This window comes from Platichthys flesus, chromosome 23, assembly GCF_949316205.1.
Source record: "Platichthys flesus chromosome 23, fPlaFle2.1, whole genome shotgun sequence".
Classification (NCBI taxonomy): Eukaryota; Metazoa; Chordata; class Actinopteri; order Pleuronectiformes; family Pleuronectidae; genus Platichthys; species Platichthys flesus.
Genome location: NC_084967.1, coordinates 5,602,935 through 5,623,934, shown reverse-complemented (window position 1 = coordinate 5,623,934; position 21,000 = coordinate 5,602,935). Strand labels below are relative to the sequence as shown.

Here is a 21,000-nt window from a genome sequence, read left to right as displayed (position 1 = left end):
TCAGTGGTAATCTTGCTTTGTGTCAGATGGATTACACATTCAGTAGATAATTGTTTTCTAAAACGTTGTTGGTCCAATCACTGACTCCTCCAGTCCACATGCTGAAGTGTCCTTGGTCAGGTACAGTATGTGTCAGACCAGACCTACTTAGACCAAAGCAGATAAACCACATAGTGCATTGAGCCAGAATGTAGTCATTGCTCATGAATTCAGCTTTTTAATTGTGAGAGAGAGAGAGAATATATTATTTGTTAGAAAGACTCATCAGTGTTCTTCCATGTTAATGTTGAATGGTTTTACAGTTTGGCAAGCCTCTTGAGTTTAATGTTGAGGTAGCAGTGGGCAATACAGTATGAGCAGGGTGGCTTAAGAGAGATGTTCTGACAATCACCTGCACTGACAGGTCTGCTGTGACACTGACACCATGTGCAGGAACAGATTTTCTCACCTGAAAACTGACAGATGTTGTTTATTCCCTGATTTCTTCTTCCTCTCATACAGTGTAGTGCTTACAGAATTACCTGCAGTGTTAAATGCAGCTGGTCTTATATATAATATTTTGCATCTGACAAAATCAATACCCTGTTGCCTTCTAGACCAATAGACCTTATATAGCGTTACCCTCATTTTCAACCTGCAAACTGGATTTTCTCAGCTTGACATTCCCGAACAAATACTGTAGCTGAAGACTGAGCCGAAAAAGACTGATCCGATTTTATCAAATTTATCAAACAATCCCGACTTCAAAAGGCTGCTGTGAGTGAACGGATTGTTCAGTGCCAAGTTCTCAGATTTACGTCAAACACATCATTCACGGGAGGTGTTTGCCAAAAGCAGCTTTTGTCCAAAGTGACCTAATCACATTAGTGGCAGAATGTTGGACTGATTGCAAATAAAGCAAGAGCAATTAGCAGCGCCCATGGCCCTGCTCTGATCTGGCTTAGTGTTACCCATTGAACAGTCTCTATTGATTCCCCAAGGCCATTAGACGGACACCCACAGCTCTTTGGTCACTTTGTCCACAATAACACCTCTTTGCTTGCTGGCAAATTGGTCTTTCCCAGTGCTGTGCAGCTGCAGCCAAGTTCTGTACCTATTGTGTTCATGTCATGTCAGGTCATGTCATACAGGCCAGTTGTGCTGATGAAACTCGAGTGGGAATAGTTGGACTGAGACTGGCTGAAAAATCATGGTGGCAGAATTAAAAAGTGTCGGTACTCTTTGTGGAGGTAAAAGACTAAATATTTGGTCCAAAGTCAGACCTGAATCAGATTTTAACATCTGTTTTACTTATTTGTATCTTGGGGGAAAAAAACATTTTAGTAAAACCAAGCCAAACTGCAGTGACACTGTAGTGCACTTTTGGATCCCGCACAATCTGTGGATTTTTTTGCATCACTGAAAGTATGTCTGAAGAGCTCTGGAGTCATGTTTAGATGGTCATCTTGTTTGCAGAACGTGCAGAAAGGGAATCACTGTGAAAGGTTGGGGGAAGTGCTTGCTAATAACCTATCAGTAATGTAAAGTTTTACCCACTTTTGTGAAAACACTTCACATCGTTGTGTGTCTGCTGTGCTCATTTGCTCATTTAAGAAAAAATGAGTCACACAATAACATAATTAGCTTATTTAAAATCCTGGAGATATATTGGTTGTATAACAGTTCTAGTAGAAGAAACACGACAGACTCCAACAAAACTGCTTTTGTGTTTTCATGTTTCTAGTTGTGGGGCTCATTGCAAAATTATTGTCACCACCTTCATGGAGTAGCTTTGCAGACGTGTTGTGCATGTTCACACCTCTCATGAACTAGTTCAAAGTTCAGTTCATACAAGTAAACATGAATAGTTCACGTTTATAGTTCACCATTTAAAATCTGAACTAATTCATAGTTCAGCTCATTTCATAGTTTTAAGGTGGAAAGTGGGGCGCCTGGCTGTCCATACCGGACTCGCATTTCTCAGCGCCGGTCAGCCCGCGATTCTGCTTTCTCTCAATGTACTGGTTGGGGAGATACGATGATGGTCTTCACAGGACAACAGAAGGGGAATACAAAGTATGTGATATATAATTGATCATTTATATCATATCAAATGTCATTAATATCGTTCAAAATAATTTTTTGGCGAGCGGAATAAATAGACTCTGCGCGGAAATCATCGGTGCAGGGCGCGAGGCACCCTTAGCGCAGCGCGGCTCATCCAAGACGATGTGCACCGCACAAAGGTTTAACAGGGGGGTGGATAGGAGGCGCTTGGATTTCCTTGGCGCCTCCTATCGCCCCGGTGTAAACCTGTCTTTAGACAGCGTCTCTCCTCAGGAGAAGGAAAAACAGTCCGTAACGTTTTAGCTAGACCTCAGATAATATGAACATGTTCACCGTTCAAATTCATTATTTGTCATTGAGTTGCGTTCAGTTATTCGTTCTCATAAAAACGAACGTGTTCTTTTGAGCTTGTTCATGCACAATACTGCTTTGCAGTAATTGCCGTTAACCTTTGCAGTGTAGTATTGATGGAAAATATCGTGTCTGAATTGATGTTTACATTTATTTATGAGTAAATTAGGTGCTTACATACTGTTTTGACTGAAAGCTGTCAGTGGCTTCATAAATAACGTTATCTCTATTAAGAACAGGAAAGCTCAGAAATATTAATAGATTATAAGTGGCATTAGCTCTTCGGCAAGACCTCGGGAAAAGTTCACGTAGTTGTACATGGTGCTCAGAAGTGCTGAATGATGTCCTCAGAGCTGCTGTAAATTTGCTCCTCTGCTGCTGACGAACACTGTTTGTCTCATGTTTTTACGTGAATAGAAGAGAGGTGAATCATTAACCAGACGAGCAGTTTCTGGGCTTTTATTGCATTTCTGTCCGAAGAAATGCAGACGATTGCTGCCCTGCTGTTCTGTTGGCAGACACAAAGCTGCAATTTCCAAACGACGTGGCCCCAAATGCTTGTAAAGGGCCAAGCGTTAAGAAATACGATGTTTCGAGGAGTCCTCCAACATTTAATCGTTTCCGTAAATATGCTCCACATCTTATCCTTTACTCTGCAAAACACAATTGACAGTTTTGTTCCAATTATCTGAAGTAGTTTGGGATGGAGAGACTCATTACTGGCTATGAAATTACTACTTTTGTTGCAGGCCCTCATCTCTAATCAATATCTCTAGCAGTTATCACCAGCTGTTGAGAACAGTTTGTCAGATTTCACTGCTTTGTGCCGTGATTATTGATATATGATTCCCTCGCAATCCACTCAGCAGTTTAACAAGGACTGAAAAAAAGAGGCACTTCAAAGTGCGGCAGTTTTGAAGAGCTCATTTTGTCAAAGCTCAGACATTAATTCTGAACATCTGTTTAACTTAAGAGTTTACACAAGGAATAATGAATGTGTTGTTAACAAAGTACAGATAGGGGAGAACATTGTTTGCAGAAGGCAAAGGCTGACGAGGAAAGATGGAAATCGGGTTCCCGTTTGTTGCCACCAGAGTTCACACAGATATCCTCAACTTTTTTCTTAATGTTACGGACACAGAGTCTGAAAGTATAAATTCTATGTAACGATGGCATAAGAGTTCTTCTTTTCCCCCATAGTCCGTCTCACTATATAGATGGTAACATATTTTCAGTTTCTAAAGGATATACAGCCTCTGTCTGCCTTTTAAATGCCAGGTTTTTTCTTTGGTGAAAATGTATCGACAGTGAATATGGGATTGTTTCTTCACACACTGAGACGTGACTATCCTGATGACAGAAGCAGGCAAACAAACTAGCTGCAAAAGCACAAAAAACCCTTGAACAGAAGGTCACACTACTTTGCTCAGTCTCAGAGCTTTCCCAGAGTTCCTGTCACCACTAACTTCTCCCTGGGGCACGTCTGCATCCGAGACTACCAATACCATGTCTCTCTGGGACTGCTTGATAGACAAAAGCGACATTTCTCATAAGGAAATATATAAGTACATATCCCTTTGGAACAAGGACTTTTGGAACGTCCTGCTGTACCAGGGGGAAATATTTCATCTCTGTCTTCTGCCAAATATAAATTAGATCTGGTCCGATATCTCACCATGTCAGTCCCTTTCCAGATCAGAGTGCAGCTCTATATTTATTCTAGGATTTTAACCAATAACCTTTGAGAAAGGGTGTGGGAAGTATGAAGTGAGGAAAGTAACAATAACACACAAGGCAACAGTAAACATATCCACTCTGACAGGGGACTGTGTCACTGTCTGGGTCAATCAGGGACAATATTAACCTTTGTGCAGTGAGCTGAGTTAAAGGCAAATGCTGTGTTGAGCCAAACATCGCCTTTGAACAAGACATGCCTGACAAAGCCCAGGTCAAAGTACTGACTCAAACATCTGAACAACCTTTTAGCACCTTTTTTAAGGATAATTAAAAACACTATAACTGAGCTTTGACAAGAAAATGATGATGAAATTGTGTCCTCAATTTTAAATTGAGTCCACCAACCCCTTTTCATGAAAGCTGAATAGTTGAGATATATATATGTATATCTCAGAAGTTATAAAAGCCTTACGTCAAAGAAATGTTATTGAAACTTGATATTCCAAATTTTAACCATAAACTTTATTATAAATAACTAAAAAAAGAAAAAAGAAACGCAACCAAATGTATTGAGCTGGAATTACAAAATAAACATATAAACGTATACAAATGTAAACATAAATTAACGTCGTTTCTGCATTGTTTATTCTGTCAAATAAAAAAGATGATATTGTTGTATCTTGGTAAAGATACACCAATGCAAATATGTGTAAATGTCTCCTAATTGGCCAAATGACCGCTCGGGCTCTTGCTGGAAACATGAAAACAATTCATGGAGCTTTCAGTGGATGAGAAATTTATAATTAATAGTCTGATAAGAAGGTGTTTTTTCACAATGACAAATTGCAAGTGGTTAATCTGCCACTGTAATCATCATAAATTATATATTAGTAGTGCGAAAACGGAAAACTTGACAACTGAAGGGAGAGATGGTTGGCAGAGCTATCTACTTGGCTCTTTGTGGGTCTGAGTGATGTTTTTTAGCTTCATCTGATATTCTAACTGGTCCAAAACAAAAAAATGCTCACTTGAAATGCATGATGTCAACATTGGAGGGAAACTGTTTATTTTCTGTAGCTTAATTCAGTTCGTCCTGCTTAATATCATTGTGTTCATGCTTCTGTCTGATGCTGGCACACAGCCTGGCATTTAAATTAGTTTTGCAGTACACAAACACATAAAACACCCGACATGTGTCCGACACATAAAAATGTCCGTTCAGCTGTGTGGTGTTTCAATGGGAGCAGTGACTATTGAAAAAAACACTAATCAGAGCATGTTAACAAGATCAATCATTCAGAGTAAAATGGTAAAAAAGCCAAACTGATTTACTGAAGTATAGAAAAAAGAGAGGAGGTCAGATGAGTCATCCTTTCCCATATTCTTAACTAGTAAAAGTTTTTGTCAATCACAATATAGTTTTAGTTTGTAGAGAGTAGAGTCCAAAACAAAGCAAAAAGTACGATAAATATTGGACATCAAATAATCAATCAAGTTTCCCTGAGTCCAAATTAATTCTGCTCCATATCTTCTGGGGGATGAAACCATACATTGTATAAAGACGGACGACACGTCTTATGTTTCTCCCACTATCCAGAAAAGAAACCAAAATATCTTGGATATGAATGCTTCCGTTTCAGCTATGAATCATGACATTTCACCTAATTTTTATAGCATGAAATAAGCAATCAAACCAAACTTACCAGAAAAAATGTATCATATCTAATTACTTCTAAAACATTTGAGGGTTAAACTCATTTGAATTCGATGTCTCCAGTAATATGAGCACTCACATCTATTCAGTAACTACACAGAGGGGATTCGAGATCTGACTCAACAAATGAAGTTATTTTGGTCTCCAAAGCAGGTGACGTAACACCTTGTAGGAAGAAAATCAATTAGTTTTTGCTTCGCTGATTCACAAACACAGTTGTCAGTTCATCCAGTTAAAAGCGCCACTCTGCCTCATACAGTATAAAATCTTAAACTTTTCAATGCACCTCTAGTTGAATACACTTAGCCTTTGCACTTCTAAGAGGCATGTCCCTTTGTTTGAGCACAACAAGTCACAGTATCTATCGAGTTCACTTTGAATGACAGTAAAGGTCAAACAAACTCCCCTGCGCTCCATTTTGGACGAGCTCCACAAGCTCACAATGGCAGCGAGGGGGGGGGGGGCAGGCAGGTATTCTCCTTAGGGCCCCGGGGCTCAGCAAAATGGTACACCAGAGAGGCTTTGATTTCACATCTCTGAATGATGCAAAAGGACAAAAGCTTCCAGTTGTGGGGTTAGAATGGGAAGGGCGTGAGGATTCAGACACCGCATTCATCCCTTTAATTTAGTCTAACAATAGCACCACAGCGCTATTCATAAAGAGCCATGTGTGAGGCAGATGGGGGCTGTGGTTACGGGCATGAAGGTAAAGACGTGTACAAGGAAAAGCTGAGAGAAGGGGAAGTACCTAATTTAACCAATAAAACTGACAACCTGTGTATTATAGCATTCATACAAATTTCTTGCCCACACTGTAGCAACTGTTAGCATGGTTGTATAGCAAGAAAACACATCATTGTTTATAACATTTAATCAGGCCTGTTACTTGTATTTAAGAGGGAGAATGTGTGAACAAATACTGCCTCAGAAAACCATCTTTATCTACAATATAGTAGAGGTATACACGCTTTTTGTTTTGTTATTCTGATACCTTAACACACCAAGTGTTAAAGCAAATGTTGTGAATGTTTTTTCCCCTGCGACCAACCAACTAATCACAACTTGATCAAGAATCTTTTCATCAACTGACATTTGGTTGATTATTAGGGGCAGTCCTAAATCAGTCACGTCGTGGGTTCTGTCATGTGACTGTCAGGTGAAAGTTCACAGTGGAAGTAGCTTTGCTTGATGCATATAACTGAGAAGCAGCAGAATCTTGAGTCTTTTTTAAGGCAATTGATTGGCATACTGGGAAATGCTACAATTTTAATTTGGTAAGAAGATCTGTACCACCCTCTTTTTGGTAAATGCTAAGCTTACCTTAGCATAAACACTGGAAGCAGGTGAGAAATGCTAGCCTGACTCTGGAAAGTACTCAAAATCCCTCACCAGGATGTCTAAAACACATTTATTAACATCTGTATATATATAATTAATTGATTAATGCAAAACATTTACTGTGAAAGTAAGGTGCAGTCTTATGTGGCAGACTATTTATTGTGCCACGTATTCCTTTAACACTCTTAACTTGCCATGAACTTGCTTTGAATGAATCCTTTTTAACCGGCGCAACTAACCAACACACTTGGAACAGTGTCTCTCTAGCTGCTGTTACCCAGATGTGTAGGTGAGGGGGCATACATTCACTATTGTGTAGATTTGGCAGATCAAAGCTGCATAAAATACATCACGCATGGCATTTCACCAGCCAAGATAGATCTTAAGCCTGAAACATGCTTCTGCGACTGCGTCTGCGTCTTTTCACGCCGCTGTGGCGCAAGACTTGTTTTCATTCATGCTTCCCCAACCGTTGCGCGTCTTACAAAGCAATTCCGCGCCAGAACACTAGGCGGGGTAATGCTTTTTGTCGAGACGACCTTAGAGACGCCTTCTTTCTTCTTCGTCGATTGTTTATTTACATAGCCACTGCGGCACCTCGTAGCCTTTTTCTGGCGGACAAATCTGCCAGTCAGTGACAGGTTATACAAGTTATCATACTATCGGATATCTTCTGCCAAGTGCTCTTCTATTTGGTCCATATTCGTTCTTCTAAATCTTTCGTGATTTCTGCCGGTATTATGGGGCATGAAACCGGAAATGCAGCTCCAGAAGGGATGTAGAGCAGACCAATCACAGCCTTGCGGGCTGAGTGAGATTGCGGATTTTGCCGTAAATTTTAGAATGGGGGTCGACACCCGTCAGCACGTAAGGAGGGATACATAAGCACGTAAGGGACCCGGAAGGGCTCTTGCGCTTACGGGCCCGTGAAAACGCAGAAGCATGTTTCAGGCTTTAGTTTGCATTTTCTTAGACAGACTTCTCACTGATGCCTGAAGGTAGTTATGGACTGAGAATCTAAGTCTCCTTTTATTAAGCCCAAAAGACATGCAGAATAAAGTTTTAAATTAAAACTAGATAATAAAAAAAGAAAGCAGATGTCACTTAATGTAATTTTTAAAAGAATGTGAGGGAACAGTGTTAATAAATCAAATATCACTGAATATTAATGAGCCTGAACCTCAGCCGATAAGCAGCTTCAGAAGCAATAGAAAAAAATACATAATGGATTAGCACTGCTAATCTCAAGAGAGTAAGGTTTAAAGCAAGGAGGGAAACAACAGTGATGACGCACGCCAGTCGAGGACCGTGACGGAAGTCGGGTACCAAAAGTGGAGAACGAACAATATGCGGAGGCTGGAAGAGTTGGAGGTGTGCTCTAAAAATAATTCAGCTGATGAAAAAGGCCTAACATTAAAGAATCCCACTTTAATATTACATAATCCTTTCCCTTTATGGGTCCACCACTTCATACGCATGTGTTTCAAGAGGCGGCTGATTAATTGGTTTCCTCATATTAAACTGAGAAGAGGCACAGAACATTGGCTGGCAGGGACGTTACTCCAGAAATATCCTTTCTGGCAAAAAACAATATTTGTTTAACCTTTTGAGTGTGCATTGCGAAGGAGTGCCGTTGAATAGAAACACAGGAGGAGGTCTGACACTGAGGCAGTCAGATCAGCCTTCAGAGAGCTCAACAGATCAGGTGAATGACAGAGACTCACCGTGTGCCTCTCTGAGGACAAGGGGAAGCTCCAGGCAGCAGGTAATGTGTTCATTATATGTGGAAGTGGAGGAGGATGGAGAGGGACAATGAGGAATTTCATCTTCTCTGACAGTTTAGTGAAGCCTCAGAGCTTTTAGGATGCAGGAACAGATGGACTACCTGCATCCAAAAAGTCTTCATATAGCTGTGGGTATAGACTGTATATAAAGGTTTGGACAACATGTCTTCACTTCCAGAAACAGTCCCTGGTGATTTCTGAGTTGCTGATATTTCTGACTGTTGCCTTCTAGACAAACAGACCCTGTAAATGTTTGATGATGATCAACATGAGAAATCATTTACAAATATGTTTCTGAGGAAATTCTTTGTACCAAAGTTTTACAAAAACACTTCTTTTGACACCCCACCTCCCAAATATATTCCTGTGAGAAGAAGTCTTTAGATTTTATAATGATAGTTTTGCTAAACACGTGACCAAGTTGAGTTTTTAGTTGTTTGTACATAAAATACAGTCACCTGATCATTTCATGTTCATAACAAGACCAAATTAAAGCTGTGTCCATGTCCATATTATGCAGATGAATCAATTACTGAAAGAACAGAGACAAATGACACAGCTGATTATCTGACACACGTAATGTGTCACATTGACGCACTCAGTTCTTTTTCCTTCATCTCAAGTCGGTCAGTTGTATCTCGCCTTTGAACAAAATGAGAGATTTATGTGATTAACTCAATTCGATCAAATAGTAGGACAATGCTTAATCATTAGTTTGTCTCTGTTAAGATTAACACATCATGCTAACACTTACAAACATCGTCACTGTTTTAGTGGCAACCTAGGGTGCACACTTGGTGCTGGAGAATCAGCCATATGAATTGTTCTGAAAACTATGAGTTATTGAGGAACTCGGAGGCCGATAAATAAAAAACCCCATCCTTTTATTCCAGACTTGGCCTGTGTATTTTTTTTTGCTTTTGAGGAGTTTGGGAAAAAACACCCTGCGACAACATTCTCAGCAATTTTTTCCTTGTGCCCGATTTCTGAATTATACCCAGTTAAAATAAATTTCCGTCACCACTGATTTTCTTATTATATAACTCTTTGAAGAAATAACCTCTGTGGGTTCATGTCTTTCCCATTCCATCCTGAAAGTATTTCATCAAATCATTTTTTTCTTAATCTGTGTCTGGCAAAGATAACACACGCACATCCAAAGATTCCCACGGCATTAAATAAAAGTTTTTATTTTTTATTTGGGAATTTCAGTTCTTTTCCATCACACTCCCTCATCAACCTCATCACTCATCCCCCACACAGAAATCCTATTCAGCTTCACAATCTGATGTTAATATAGTACACACCTGGTCCTGGTTGTGCTGCTGCCAAGGCCTTATTTGACTTTTCACCCACACTTCAGCAAAAAGCTCTGAACTCTCAGCTCAAACCAAACAAACAAGAACAATTTAAAATAATGAAGTCTTAGCTTAGTCTGGTAGTTTAAGTCTTATGTAACACACATTAGCTCACAAAAGTCGCTAAATGTTCTGTACAGTGGACACACCCCTCACTGCACACATCACTCCAGTCGCTCTTAAAGCCACTTCAAAAACTTTTCAGATCTCTTATCTAAAAGAGTAGAGCATACCTCTGACATGCTGATAAGAGCGTTTGCACCGCAGCTTAATGTAGTCACAGAATCGTACCTTACAGCTGCTCACAATGTCTGGCATGACAGAGTTTAATCTGGGAAGGCAAAACAGGCAGCCAGCTTCACAGCTTTGGGCACTCTCAGCTGTCAAAGGCCAAAGATGTGTCTGGAAACTTCCAGCAGCAGGATGAGCAACTGTCCCAGTGTCTCTACATCCTGCTAATTGCTCATTGGCGCAGAGCGGGCAGCTATGCACAGAAAAGCCTAATGGATGTGAAAGCCCGTCATTTATTGGATAACTTTCCAGGACTTTAATTTCCTGCTGTAGACATCACACAAAGTTGATTTTGGGAGCAGCATGATCACTGCAAACGTGATTTGAGTGCGAGAGGTTGGCTGTGCCATGTTTCAGCAGGAAGCCAATTTCAAAGCTATTATCATGAGCTCACAAAGTAATGCTGTCAAAACCATTTAGAGACATGCTGCTATCTCGTTACCTTGTCCTCTACATTGACTGTTTTTCTGTGCATTAAAAGGATTTGAGATCCCCGATACAACAGTTTTATCCAATCGACAATATTACAACATTACACCTCTAACTAAATGATAGGCTTGCTAAAACCTAACCCATCCCAGATGTATAGCCGTTCTAGATTATCTGTGTTTTTCATGTAAATGACGGGGGCAGTATTGACAGGCATTTTCAAGTCAACTCAGCAGAGGCCATTTCTCTACAATGTTGTTTTTGGGATGCCTCCTTCAGGATACTGTCTGCAAAGTGATTTACCAACAGGGAGGTTGTGTTTTTGTCATTGTTTGTTACCAACTCAATTGCGGAGCGCATCCAAATAAATGAGCGCATCCAGGAATTTTTTTCACTTTCTTTAACATTGTGAAATAGGGCGTTACAATACATGAGTGTTTTATCTGTTGTACAGATATGTCTGTAAGATATGGTGGTGGGCAGAGAAGGTAGGGCAGAGTGCTAGTTACTGGTTGTAAATGTCAGTTGCTGTGCATGAGACTGATTCATTGTCCCTTCCCACTTTTGGAAGTGCAGGGTAACAGTTGTATTAGTAACCCTTAACCCTTAAACAGGCACATGTTGGCCGCCTCCTTTCTAATTGCTCTGTTCTCTGGCTGAGGTAAGGTGGGCCATTGGTTCTGCAAGAGGACAAAACGTTTTCCAACCCTTTTTTTCCAAAGCACACTGTATGAAGATGTTTTGTGTGACAGTCTATTATATTGAATATAAACATATAAATGTTTATATTAACATGTAAAAAATGTTTTACCTAACTGACTAAGCTACAGAGAAACTTTGCCAGCGAGTTCTTTAATTCATGATATAAATCCTGTGTGTGTGTGTGTGTGTGTGTGTGTGTGCGTGCATGCGCTTAGCAGAGTCCGAGTTGGAGATACAGTAATTGGACAAATTTATCTTATTTCCTGAACCCCAGTTTCCCCTCAGCTGAGTCAATAAACCAAAGGCTTCCAAGTGCCAGAGCAGCCACACGCAACTTAATACACTCTGCTCTTTGTGAGCGCTGGATTGCTCTGCAGGAGTCCAGGTCAGACCATCACAAAGAGCCCGGTTAACCCTCAAAGCCGCCAAGACACCCAGTGGCTATGCTGCTACTCTTTTTGTTTTCTCCCTCAGCCAGCAGTGGGAACATAACAGGCTCTGGATGTGAATGATCACTATTTAAGCGCAAATACACTGAACTCCAACTAAAACAAGTACCATTCGCATCACATCACTTGCCCACATGCACAAGTACCGCATAAATATTGTCCAAGCAATTAAAGTCTGAAGCTGTGAACAGAGAAGCTCCATCACGCAAAATTTTCAGTTAACTGAATGGTAACAGTTGATGTTGATTTAAACTAGATAGGCTAGTGACATAGCTAATGGAATTGCAATATTAGTCAGGAAATCAGTCCACCACTTTGTTTAGACTTAAATTTATCAGATAAGTTCCTTGAAATTACAGAGATTCATGGTCCCAGAGGATGACTTTGGAAATCCCCTGACTTTTCCCTCCAGCACAAACATGAGATTTAAAATAAGGGCTTTGAGTGACATATTAATTCGACTCTGTGAGCTTCCACTAGTGAGCTATATTTAGATGAGAGCTGTTCATTGTTCACTGAGGCAACATATAGCTTCAAAAGTGGAAATAATGACTACTCTTGTGCTGTGAGCGCAACAGGAGGCATGAAGGTGACAGGATAGCATCAGGAAAATCTGCTTAACTGCTTGAATCCGTTGTCCATGTGAAAAATCCAATTTTAGGATGTAGTCAGTGTTGAAGGGTATTCCAGCAAGTAAGCAATGAGTTCATTATGAGGACTACACAAAAAACAGGATGGAAATTAGACTTCTGACAGCTTCATTTGACTTAAGAAAATGTTCTGTTCCTCTGTACTGCTGACTTAAGCCCAAACATCAGGCCAGGAGACAAAAACACGATTAAACTGTCTGGAAATCTGTTTTAAGTAGGACACTCCATCAGCCTTAGCCCCATTTATGACCTCAGTGACAGAGCGTTCCCAATACAGACCTTAAGGGAATAGTCGATATGTCAAGTTTGCCATACAAGTGGCATGGTCTACAGATCCAGCATCAGACGGCTGATCCAGTATCTCAGCAAAAACTGAAATTTGTACGTATATTCACGGTCACCAGAGATAGATCTTACAAGATTTTGATCGCCTGACTTTTCTTCTAGCACCACAGTGAGGCTTACATCTGTGCAGGACCATAGTATCGAAATATTAAGATATTCACATTTGTGAAAAAACATTATTTTTTTTACTTGGCAGACATTAGTGGCATGGGGAATCGTTAGGAGGTTTCCAACCATGATGGTTGTGGTCCACTGTACATAGCCGATTATATCATTTACTGGGTTTCTCACAAAATTGTTGCTGAGAACTTTCCTAATCAGACATTCCCTGGGGGGCCCTTCTCTGTTTGGGGACCTACCCTGTTGGAACATACCTGCGGCTTTGGTTTTGATTGAAATGTCTGATAAGTTGGTGAACATTTACGTCAGGATGTTAATAATGTCACTGTGAGTAAATTGGTGCCATAGTTTAGCTTAAAGCACCTCTATTCCTTAGCACAGCCTCACAGAGCTGATCGCTTGGCTGCAGGCTTTTAGCCTTTTGTCAGCAAGCTATGTAGTCAAAGGTACACTGATCATAGCACAGATGTCTGCCGTCCACTGAATGATAAAATACAGTATTTTTTTGCCTCGGGTGAAACCAGTTCCAATTCAGACTAAATTCAACTTTTATTCTCTGGTCAAACATCAAGTCAGCTGTGGTAAGCAAGTGCACAGTCTGTGGATATTCTGGATTTAGACACTTGTGTTGCTTCGATGAAAGGTGTTATCACACAAGGCAGAAAGCAGTTATCTGATCATAGAAATACCTTGGAGGATACAACCCATGGTCAGATAACAGGCGGAATATTGACTTTTCCCCTAAGGTTATTTCAGGAAAGCTGTGTAACTGAACAGTGGAATATAGCATGCAGGGACGACCAATGTAGCTTTATCGGCCCCGGACTTTAAACCTGTATTGAAAGTGTAATGTTCTGAACTAGCAACTGGTTATCTGCTATTATATTTAGCTAAATATCACTAGCTGCGATTGTTTTGAGTTATGATTTGACTGCGGTTGTATCAGATTGGAAAAGAACGTGTTCTCGTGGGTTTTCTAATTCAATAATCATCACAGAGGTTTCAAAGAAACGAGCAGTGACAGTGCCTGAAGCCTGACCAATAACAATAATCAACCATTTCTCTCATTTCAAATGAAAACATGAGGCTGGCTACAGAACAGGGAAGTCACTGTAAAAACTGAGTGGGCCTTTACCTTGACAATGACCTCCATTGTCAAGGTAAAGCAGGCTAACAACACACATCTTAGTTAAAAAGGAAATGCTGCAGATTGATACTTCACGGTTTCCACAAACAAGGTTTCAGAGTTCCACGTCAGACCGCCGCTCTCCTTTCAGCCAAAGGATATGAACTCCTCAGTCATTATTCTTTGTAGAATAGTCCTTGAGTTGACCTCCTCAGGCATTTTAATGGCCTCCTTCAACATGGAAGAGCATGTTTTTTGAACAGCTGATTGCAACACAGAAGCAATACGTCTTGATTTGCAGCTGGCAGGAAACATATGGTCTGTGTTATTGTCTTAGCTACTGGAGAAAAAAACATGCGGGGCGCCAGCTGAGGCCGAGCTATTGCCGCTGCTTACAGAGGAATGCTGCAACCCAATGGTAATGACTTGACAGACTTATCTGTGGGAGGGAAGGTATTTAAGCCAGACCAAAAACAACCTCCTACTCTACCGTTGACAACGCAAACATTGTGAGAAAGGCCGACAGGGTGACTGAGGAAAACATTAGAAAGCAGAGGTCATCCTGAGACACACAGAGCTGCCCTCAGACCAGATGCAGAGAGAAATAAACTATGAATTTTGAGAGACGCTTTTGTAAGAACTCGCATGCACGCATATAAACAGAAACACAAAGTCAGGTAAACACACTGTTTACCTGACTTTCCCACCCCCGCTCTCCCGAACATGGCCAGCTTCACCTCCGGGCTTTTGGCCATCACGGCAGCTGCGATCAGCAAAGCTCGGCGAGCCAATCAATGAGCTCCGAGGTCAGCCATCCGTACAGGAGTGTCTGAGGAAACAAATAGGACAAGTTTATTCCTTTTTTTTCAAGCACAGTTTCTGAGTCATACAGGAGTTCTGGCAATAAGGGATTTCTGTGAAACTAATAATACTTTAAAGATGTGATATAGGATCAATACATAGACGTAAATGCCATTGCCCAACCTGGCATTTCTGATGCTGGTATCTCTAGTTAGAGGAGGGATATAAATGAACTGCATTCTCTGAAGCTGTTTGTTGATATAATCAGTTTTAATGTTTTCTTGTGATGTTGATAGGAAAGGTCACTCAAACAGCATCATGTTTCTAACTTAACATATATGTGGTTGTACACTAATGGAGCAAAAATGTGATTTAGACGAAATAAGGTTGGATAGAAAGTGTAACAGGGACATGTTGTTGGGTAAGAGATGATATCGTTCTGTCTTAGTGAAGCTGGGCATATGCAGTTTTTGCAGTTTGGATAATGATTGACACCAGTACAGTCGTGGCAGAGCATGGCTTCATCTAGAAAAGAGACTTGAGCACAATAACTGCATTGTTTCACTGAAGGTGGAAGCCAGCATCAGCAGAGTGAGCCTAAATTAAATCTGAAAAAAATCTGTGTGGATACATTGTTTATGTGGAGCAGAGGAACCTTCCTTTTTGGAATAGATATCTGCTTATTTTTTTTTTGATAAGAGCACTTGCACTGTGTAAGTCATTTGCAGTTTTACCTTGAATAAAAAAACAACTACTAAACAACTTTTTGAAACTAACACTTTAGTAGCACTTAAATGGCACTTATTTATAGCACTTTGTAGTTTTGCTTTATCTTGAAGAAATTGTACTTTCTTGATTCTTGTCGTCCTTGGTATGTACCCTCGGGTTTGAATGCACTTATTGTAAGTCGCTTTGGATAAAAGCGTCAGCTAAATGAAATGTAATGTAATGTAATGTTGTGCAGCACTTTAAGCAGCATATTCCTTATATTCTCACTGCAGATTGAGACAAGCACTGTATCAGTCCTGCTGCAGATTTAATTAGCTGAACGTGACGGCCCTAACACACTTCTGTCCGTCCATCTTCAGGAGATAACGCAAACAAAGACCACAATTTAATATGGCCTCCGTTTCAAACAGTGTGCAGCTTGTATAGCACAGTGGGATCAGTCTGTTTTTTGGAGTTGTTGACCTCCCTAGATTTTTCCCGCAGGTGTGCAACAGATGCGAAAGGTTGATAAATGGAGCAGAAGACGGAGAGAGCGGGGAGGCGTAGAGCAGAGCTTGCCAAAGCTAAAATCGCTTATTCAAAAAGAAAACAGAACTGCTGCCCGATTAAACAACCAATCACAAGTCTGTTTGGTAAGAAAATAACCCACTGCGCAGTTATTTATCAAAATAATTGATTTTAAAATTCTGCCCCAAAGACACTCCTGGCTGCTGTTTGAACTGGAATTAACCCGACGATGATGATAATCTCATTGAAATCAGTATCTTGTGACTGCAGAAGAATCCTTGGATACACTCACTGTGACTGATAACAAAAAACCAAACACACAAAGCTAAGGCCTGTGTTTACATTAACATTTATGCAGTGGAATTAGTAGTGTAACAGTAAAAGTAGAGGCTCACAGTTTGAACCTGCACAGTTTGACGCTGAGAAGCTGCAGCTGAAGATAAGTTCTTGTTTTCGGTGTTGTACTGCAGAGCCGCAACTAGAAGTCTAGAGTTATATCAAAACTAGCCAATCAGTGAACTTGTGTTCATTGACACTTGCAGGTGGGCCCTCCTCTCATTCAAACTGATTCTCAGTCCAATCAGAGAAATAAACAACATGCAATGTGTATAATTCACACGTGAACAGTAATATAGCAAATTCGTTCCATTTTATGCAAAGCATTGACTATAAAATTGGTTCAAAGAACAGATCCTGTCAGTTTTACAGTTCCAGAAAGAAAGCTGCAACCAGCATCACCACAGGCAAAGCAAATGGCCGTTTCCAAACAATTATATTTAGAATGGGCCCTGCACTAGTTTCCCCAAAAAGAAGAACAAATAACTTCATGTTGTTTTCTGTTCCCAATGTTCTGTCACTGCGTGATGTTGTTTTACGTTGACTTAGTCTATTCTCGCAGAAGCAAATTGGTCTTGTAATGGCAGACTGAAACTCAACAGGATGTTCTTACTGTGTGAATGTTATTCTGAGAGTTCCAGTTCCTGGTGTTCCTGGTACAGTGTTACTTAAAAAACTGTAATGCCCCAGCATATACCATGTTTAATCTTCCTAAAGAATGTTGTGAAAGCACAAATCACACAGGTACATAAAATGGGCAAAAATGTATTTGATCAATCGCCAATGAAGGACAACAGGAATTGTTAACCTGTGAATTGTAATTTAATGATGAGTCAAAATAAGTGATTCCAGGCATCGGCATTTGTTTCAATCAAACCAATATATAACTTCTGAGTTACTTCTGAATTCAGCCATGTTTGTGAAAAAAAACTGTCAGCCTTTGCTTTTGTGTGAAATAACCAAAAAAATATCTTTACTCAGAACCTTCTGTTCCTCTATGTTGATTGAAATGAGATGGTCCAAGAAAAATGGGAGAAAACAGAAAAGGATCACAAGTTGAGCACACTGTGTCCATTTTAATGAAAGCAAAAAAATGTGCATGGGTGTGCGTCAGTGCCAGACACGTGTTCTCCAGCTTCACACTGGTTAAAGTTATGAAGCGGCAAACTTCCAGCTTTCTTGGACCGGACAAAATGTCCTCAGCTTCCTGAACTCTCAAACTGGTCCTCTCAATGTATAGCCATACAAGTGCAGAGACACACTCTGCGTTTAAGATAACTTTTCCCTTTCTGAACCAACACACACACCCATATATGGTATGGCTGTGTGCCACTCTGCGTGGAGCTAGGATCATCCATCTCTTTGTCTCTCACTCATCAGCATCGTGGCAGCCATCAGCGTATTTAAATATTTGTATTGTTTCTTTCATTACTCATGTGGATGCATTTCCACCGTGCAGACAGCACAATCAAAACAAATGAATCACACGCTGTGAGAGAAGTAACTGCGACAACAAAAATGTTTTGTTTTGTTCTGTCCATCCAATTTAGTTTGAGGTGTTTGGAAACAAGCACGTAATCGCCACGAGGGATGGAGGGTCACGTCCCCTCTTATTATATGACGAAAGTATTAGTCATGAAATGCTTCCAAAAGCTGAAAGTATTTAAATGGTCCTCCCTCAATATCCAGTGTTACACTGAATGAAGCAGCCCACATGCACAGATTATGTGGCTCTTTACTGTTACAACTGTTTTGATTCATCTGTTTTCACACATTTTCGTGCAAGCAGACACACACACAGACACAAACACACTGCTGCAGTGATCCCTCGCTCTCCTACGCAGCAGCAGGGAAACACCAGTGAGAGACGAGGCCGAGGAACACGCAGCAGTGTCTCCCTGCCGACAGGGTCATTCTTCTTTGCATTTTGCAAAGAAGAATGGCCTCCACCCACTCCACCCACCATTCTGAGTCACACACACACACACACTCTCTCTCTCTCTCTCTCTCTCTCTCTCTCTTCCTCACTCACACACGTTTGTACTTCTAGCTTTGCGAGAAAACTCACTGTCATAATGTGTTCCCCAGAGACTAAACCTAACCTTAACCGTCACTTCAAAATGCTTTAAACCTAACCTTAACTTTTTTGAATGGGCTATCAGAAATAAAATGTCTTAAATTTTCCAACTTGTCCTTATTCCAGTGGTCACAAATGTTTGCTCAGCTATACTCATTGGGGAATTTGCGTTGGCTTCCATTCATTCCAATCACAGAGCCCACCAGCAATAGATGATGATTGGCCTCTAGAGGACGCGGATGTCCGGGCCAAGACTCCTTTGTTTTATCACACAAGTCAAACTTTTTTCAACACAAGAAAACAAACAGTGATACCTTTTGTAGGTGTTTTAGGTGCAGATGACATTTTTGGCTCATCTTAACAGCCATGGGCATATGAAAGTAGATCATTTAAAAGCTGTTTACCTGCGCGCAACAAAAGTCTGCTCAAATTGAATAAGGAATCTGTTGCAGAATCTGTTTATAGAGATTATGGTTTATGTAAATTTAACCATGACAAATCCATACCTAATCTAAGACAGTTGGCTTAAATTGTTACTAATTAACATATTTTCATCTCATTTGTTTAATCAGTACAAAACCCACAGTGGAGAAACAACACAGTCGTTTAATGGTTAGTTGTGAGTAGAATGGTGAGTCATTGTTGGGCTTAGCTGGTCCCCCTGCTTCCAATCCTGCTAAGCCAACTGGTTTCAGGCTTTATATTTAGCAGACAGGAGTATGAATCTTCTTATGAAGATCGTCAAAGTACTGATACTTAGATACTATTTCGATACTACGTGTTTAAAACATTCTTTTATACCAAACCACAACTTTTGTTCCCTCAACTTCTCAGTGTTTCCGTTGGAAACAGGATGTCATAATAACGTTGCAAGAACAGGGGCTTTTTTATTTATCTTTGAGAAGGCGAACACAATAAAGGGACACAACACAACAATAGTGCGTATCTTGTTACCTGTTGCGGCTTAAAGTAACATAACGTATCCTTTGTAGTATGAACATTTGCGTGACTTGTTCAACGTGCTGGTTCTTCTCTCACACATCAACAGACTCACTACACTTCCTGCAACAAGCCTGCTAGACTGCGTCACATACAGAGTAAGTCAGTAAGCTGGGAATAATGTATTTAAAGTATTAAATGTCAATAACACAGGAAACATTTTTCCATTACTGCTTCTCAAACCAATACTAACTGTGACTTCAACCTGAAACAGTCTTCTGTCATTCAACATTACAGTGAATTGTACTGTATCACAGGAGGGGATCATGAAATGCATGAGACCAATGGACCCAATGCCCTCTTTTCAGAATCCACACTTTACTGTAACATCATAATATATATATATATATATATATATATATATATATATATATATATATATATATATTTTATAACCCACAGCCCTCTGCTGCACTGTGGACTCCATCCAAATTGTCAAACAATGCACGTGTATTTTCTGCCGCGCCGTGCCCTGCTGTTTTTTTGTGTAATTTTTACCCTGAGAAATGAATCTGGGTGGTGGTGCTGTGGTCGATGGAGATTGCAGACCTCTGAGCTTCAAACCATGGGAGGAGACCTGCTGCGCCACAGGCTATAGAAAGACTGCAAACCACAGGGCTGTCATCAAACTACATACAGTGGACTGCATGGTGCACTGCCTCTTAAAGGAAAGAAAGCTCTCCTACTGAAGTGTATTACAATACTGATATTCTCCTGAAATATCAAGACAATATTTCAAAAACTAAGCAAAGAAAGTGTATTTACTGTATATACTACTGCAGGTGGTGAATTCAGCCAGTGGTGACAGGCCCCTGTCAGACAGCCCCCATACTGATTTAAACTTTGGACCAGTTTGTCCCTGTTTGATCATGTTTTATCTCCAACTCCTCTTTGAGATAACGTTTGTCTTTCTCTAGTTTTGAGAGGAGTAAACGCAATCACACACACACAAAACCTTCAATAGCAATGAGTCATTAGAGGGGGAAGACATATGAAAACCCTTCTTAAACCCACATAGCCTGACATTCAATGTTGGAACGTTAACATTGAAAGTTCCATAAAAAAGAAATTCTCCTCCACTGTGACTCATTCTGGTTCATTACACTATTGGCACATTGTTTTAATATGTGCATGACAGCAGCTTTAACCTCTTATTATTGAGGATGTTTAA

The 21,000-nt window shown here is 40.3% G+C and overlaps 1 protein-coding gene across 2 annotated transcripts in view; it reads right to left on the bottom strand.

Annotated features, from left to right (window-relative positions):
* The window catches only part of rerg (RAS-like, estrogen-regulated, growth inhibitor), a 31,582-nt gene that overhangs the window by 9,604 nt on the left and 978 nt on the right, over positions 1-21,000 (bottom strand). For both annotated transcript variants that reach the window (XM_062382551.1, XM_062382552.1), the window contains exon 2: positions 15,075-15,209. In XM_062382551.1, coding sequence (XP_062238535.1) covers positions 15,075-15,135 — 61 coding nt within the window. In that variant the 5' untranslated portion in view covers positions 15,136-15,209. The remainder of the gene's footprint in view (positions 1-15,074; positions 15,210-21,000) is intronic.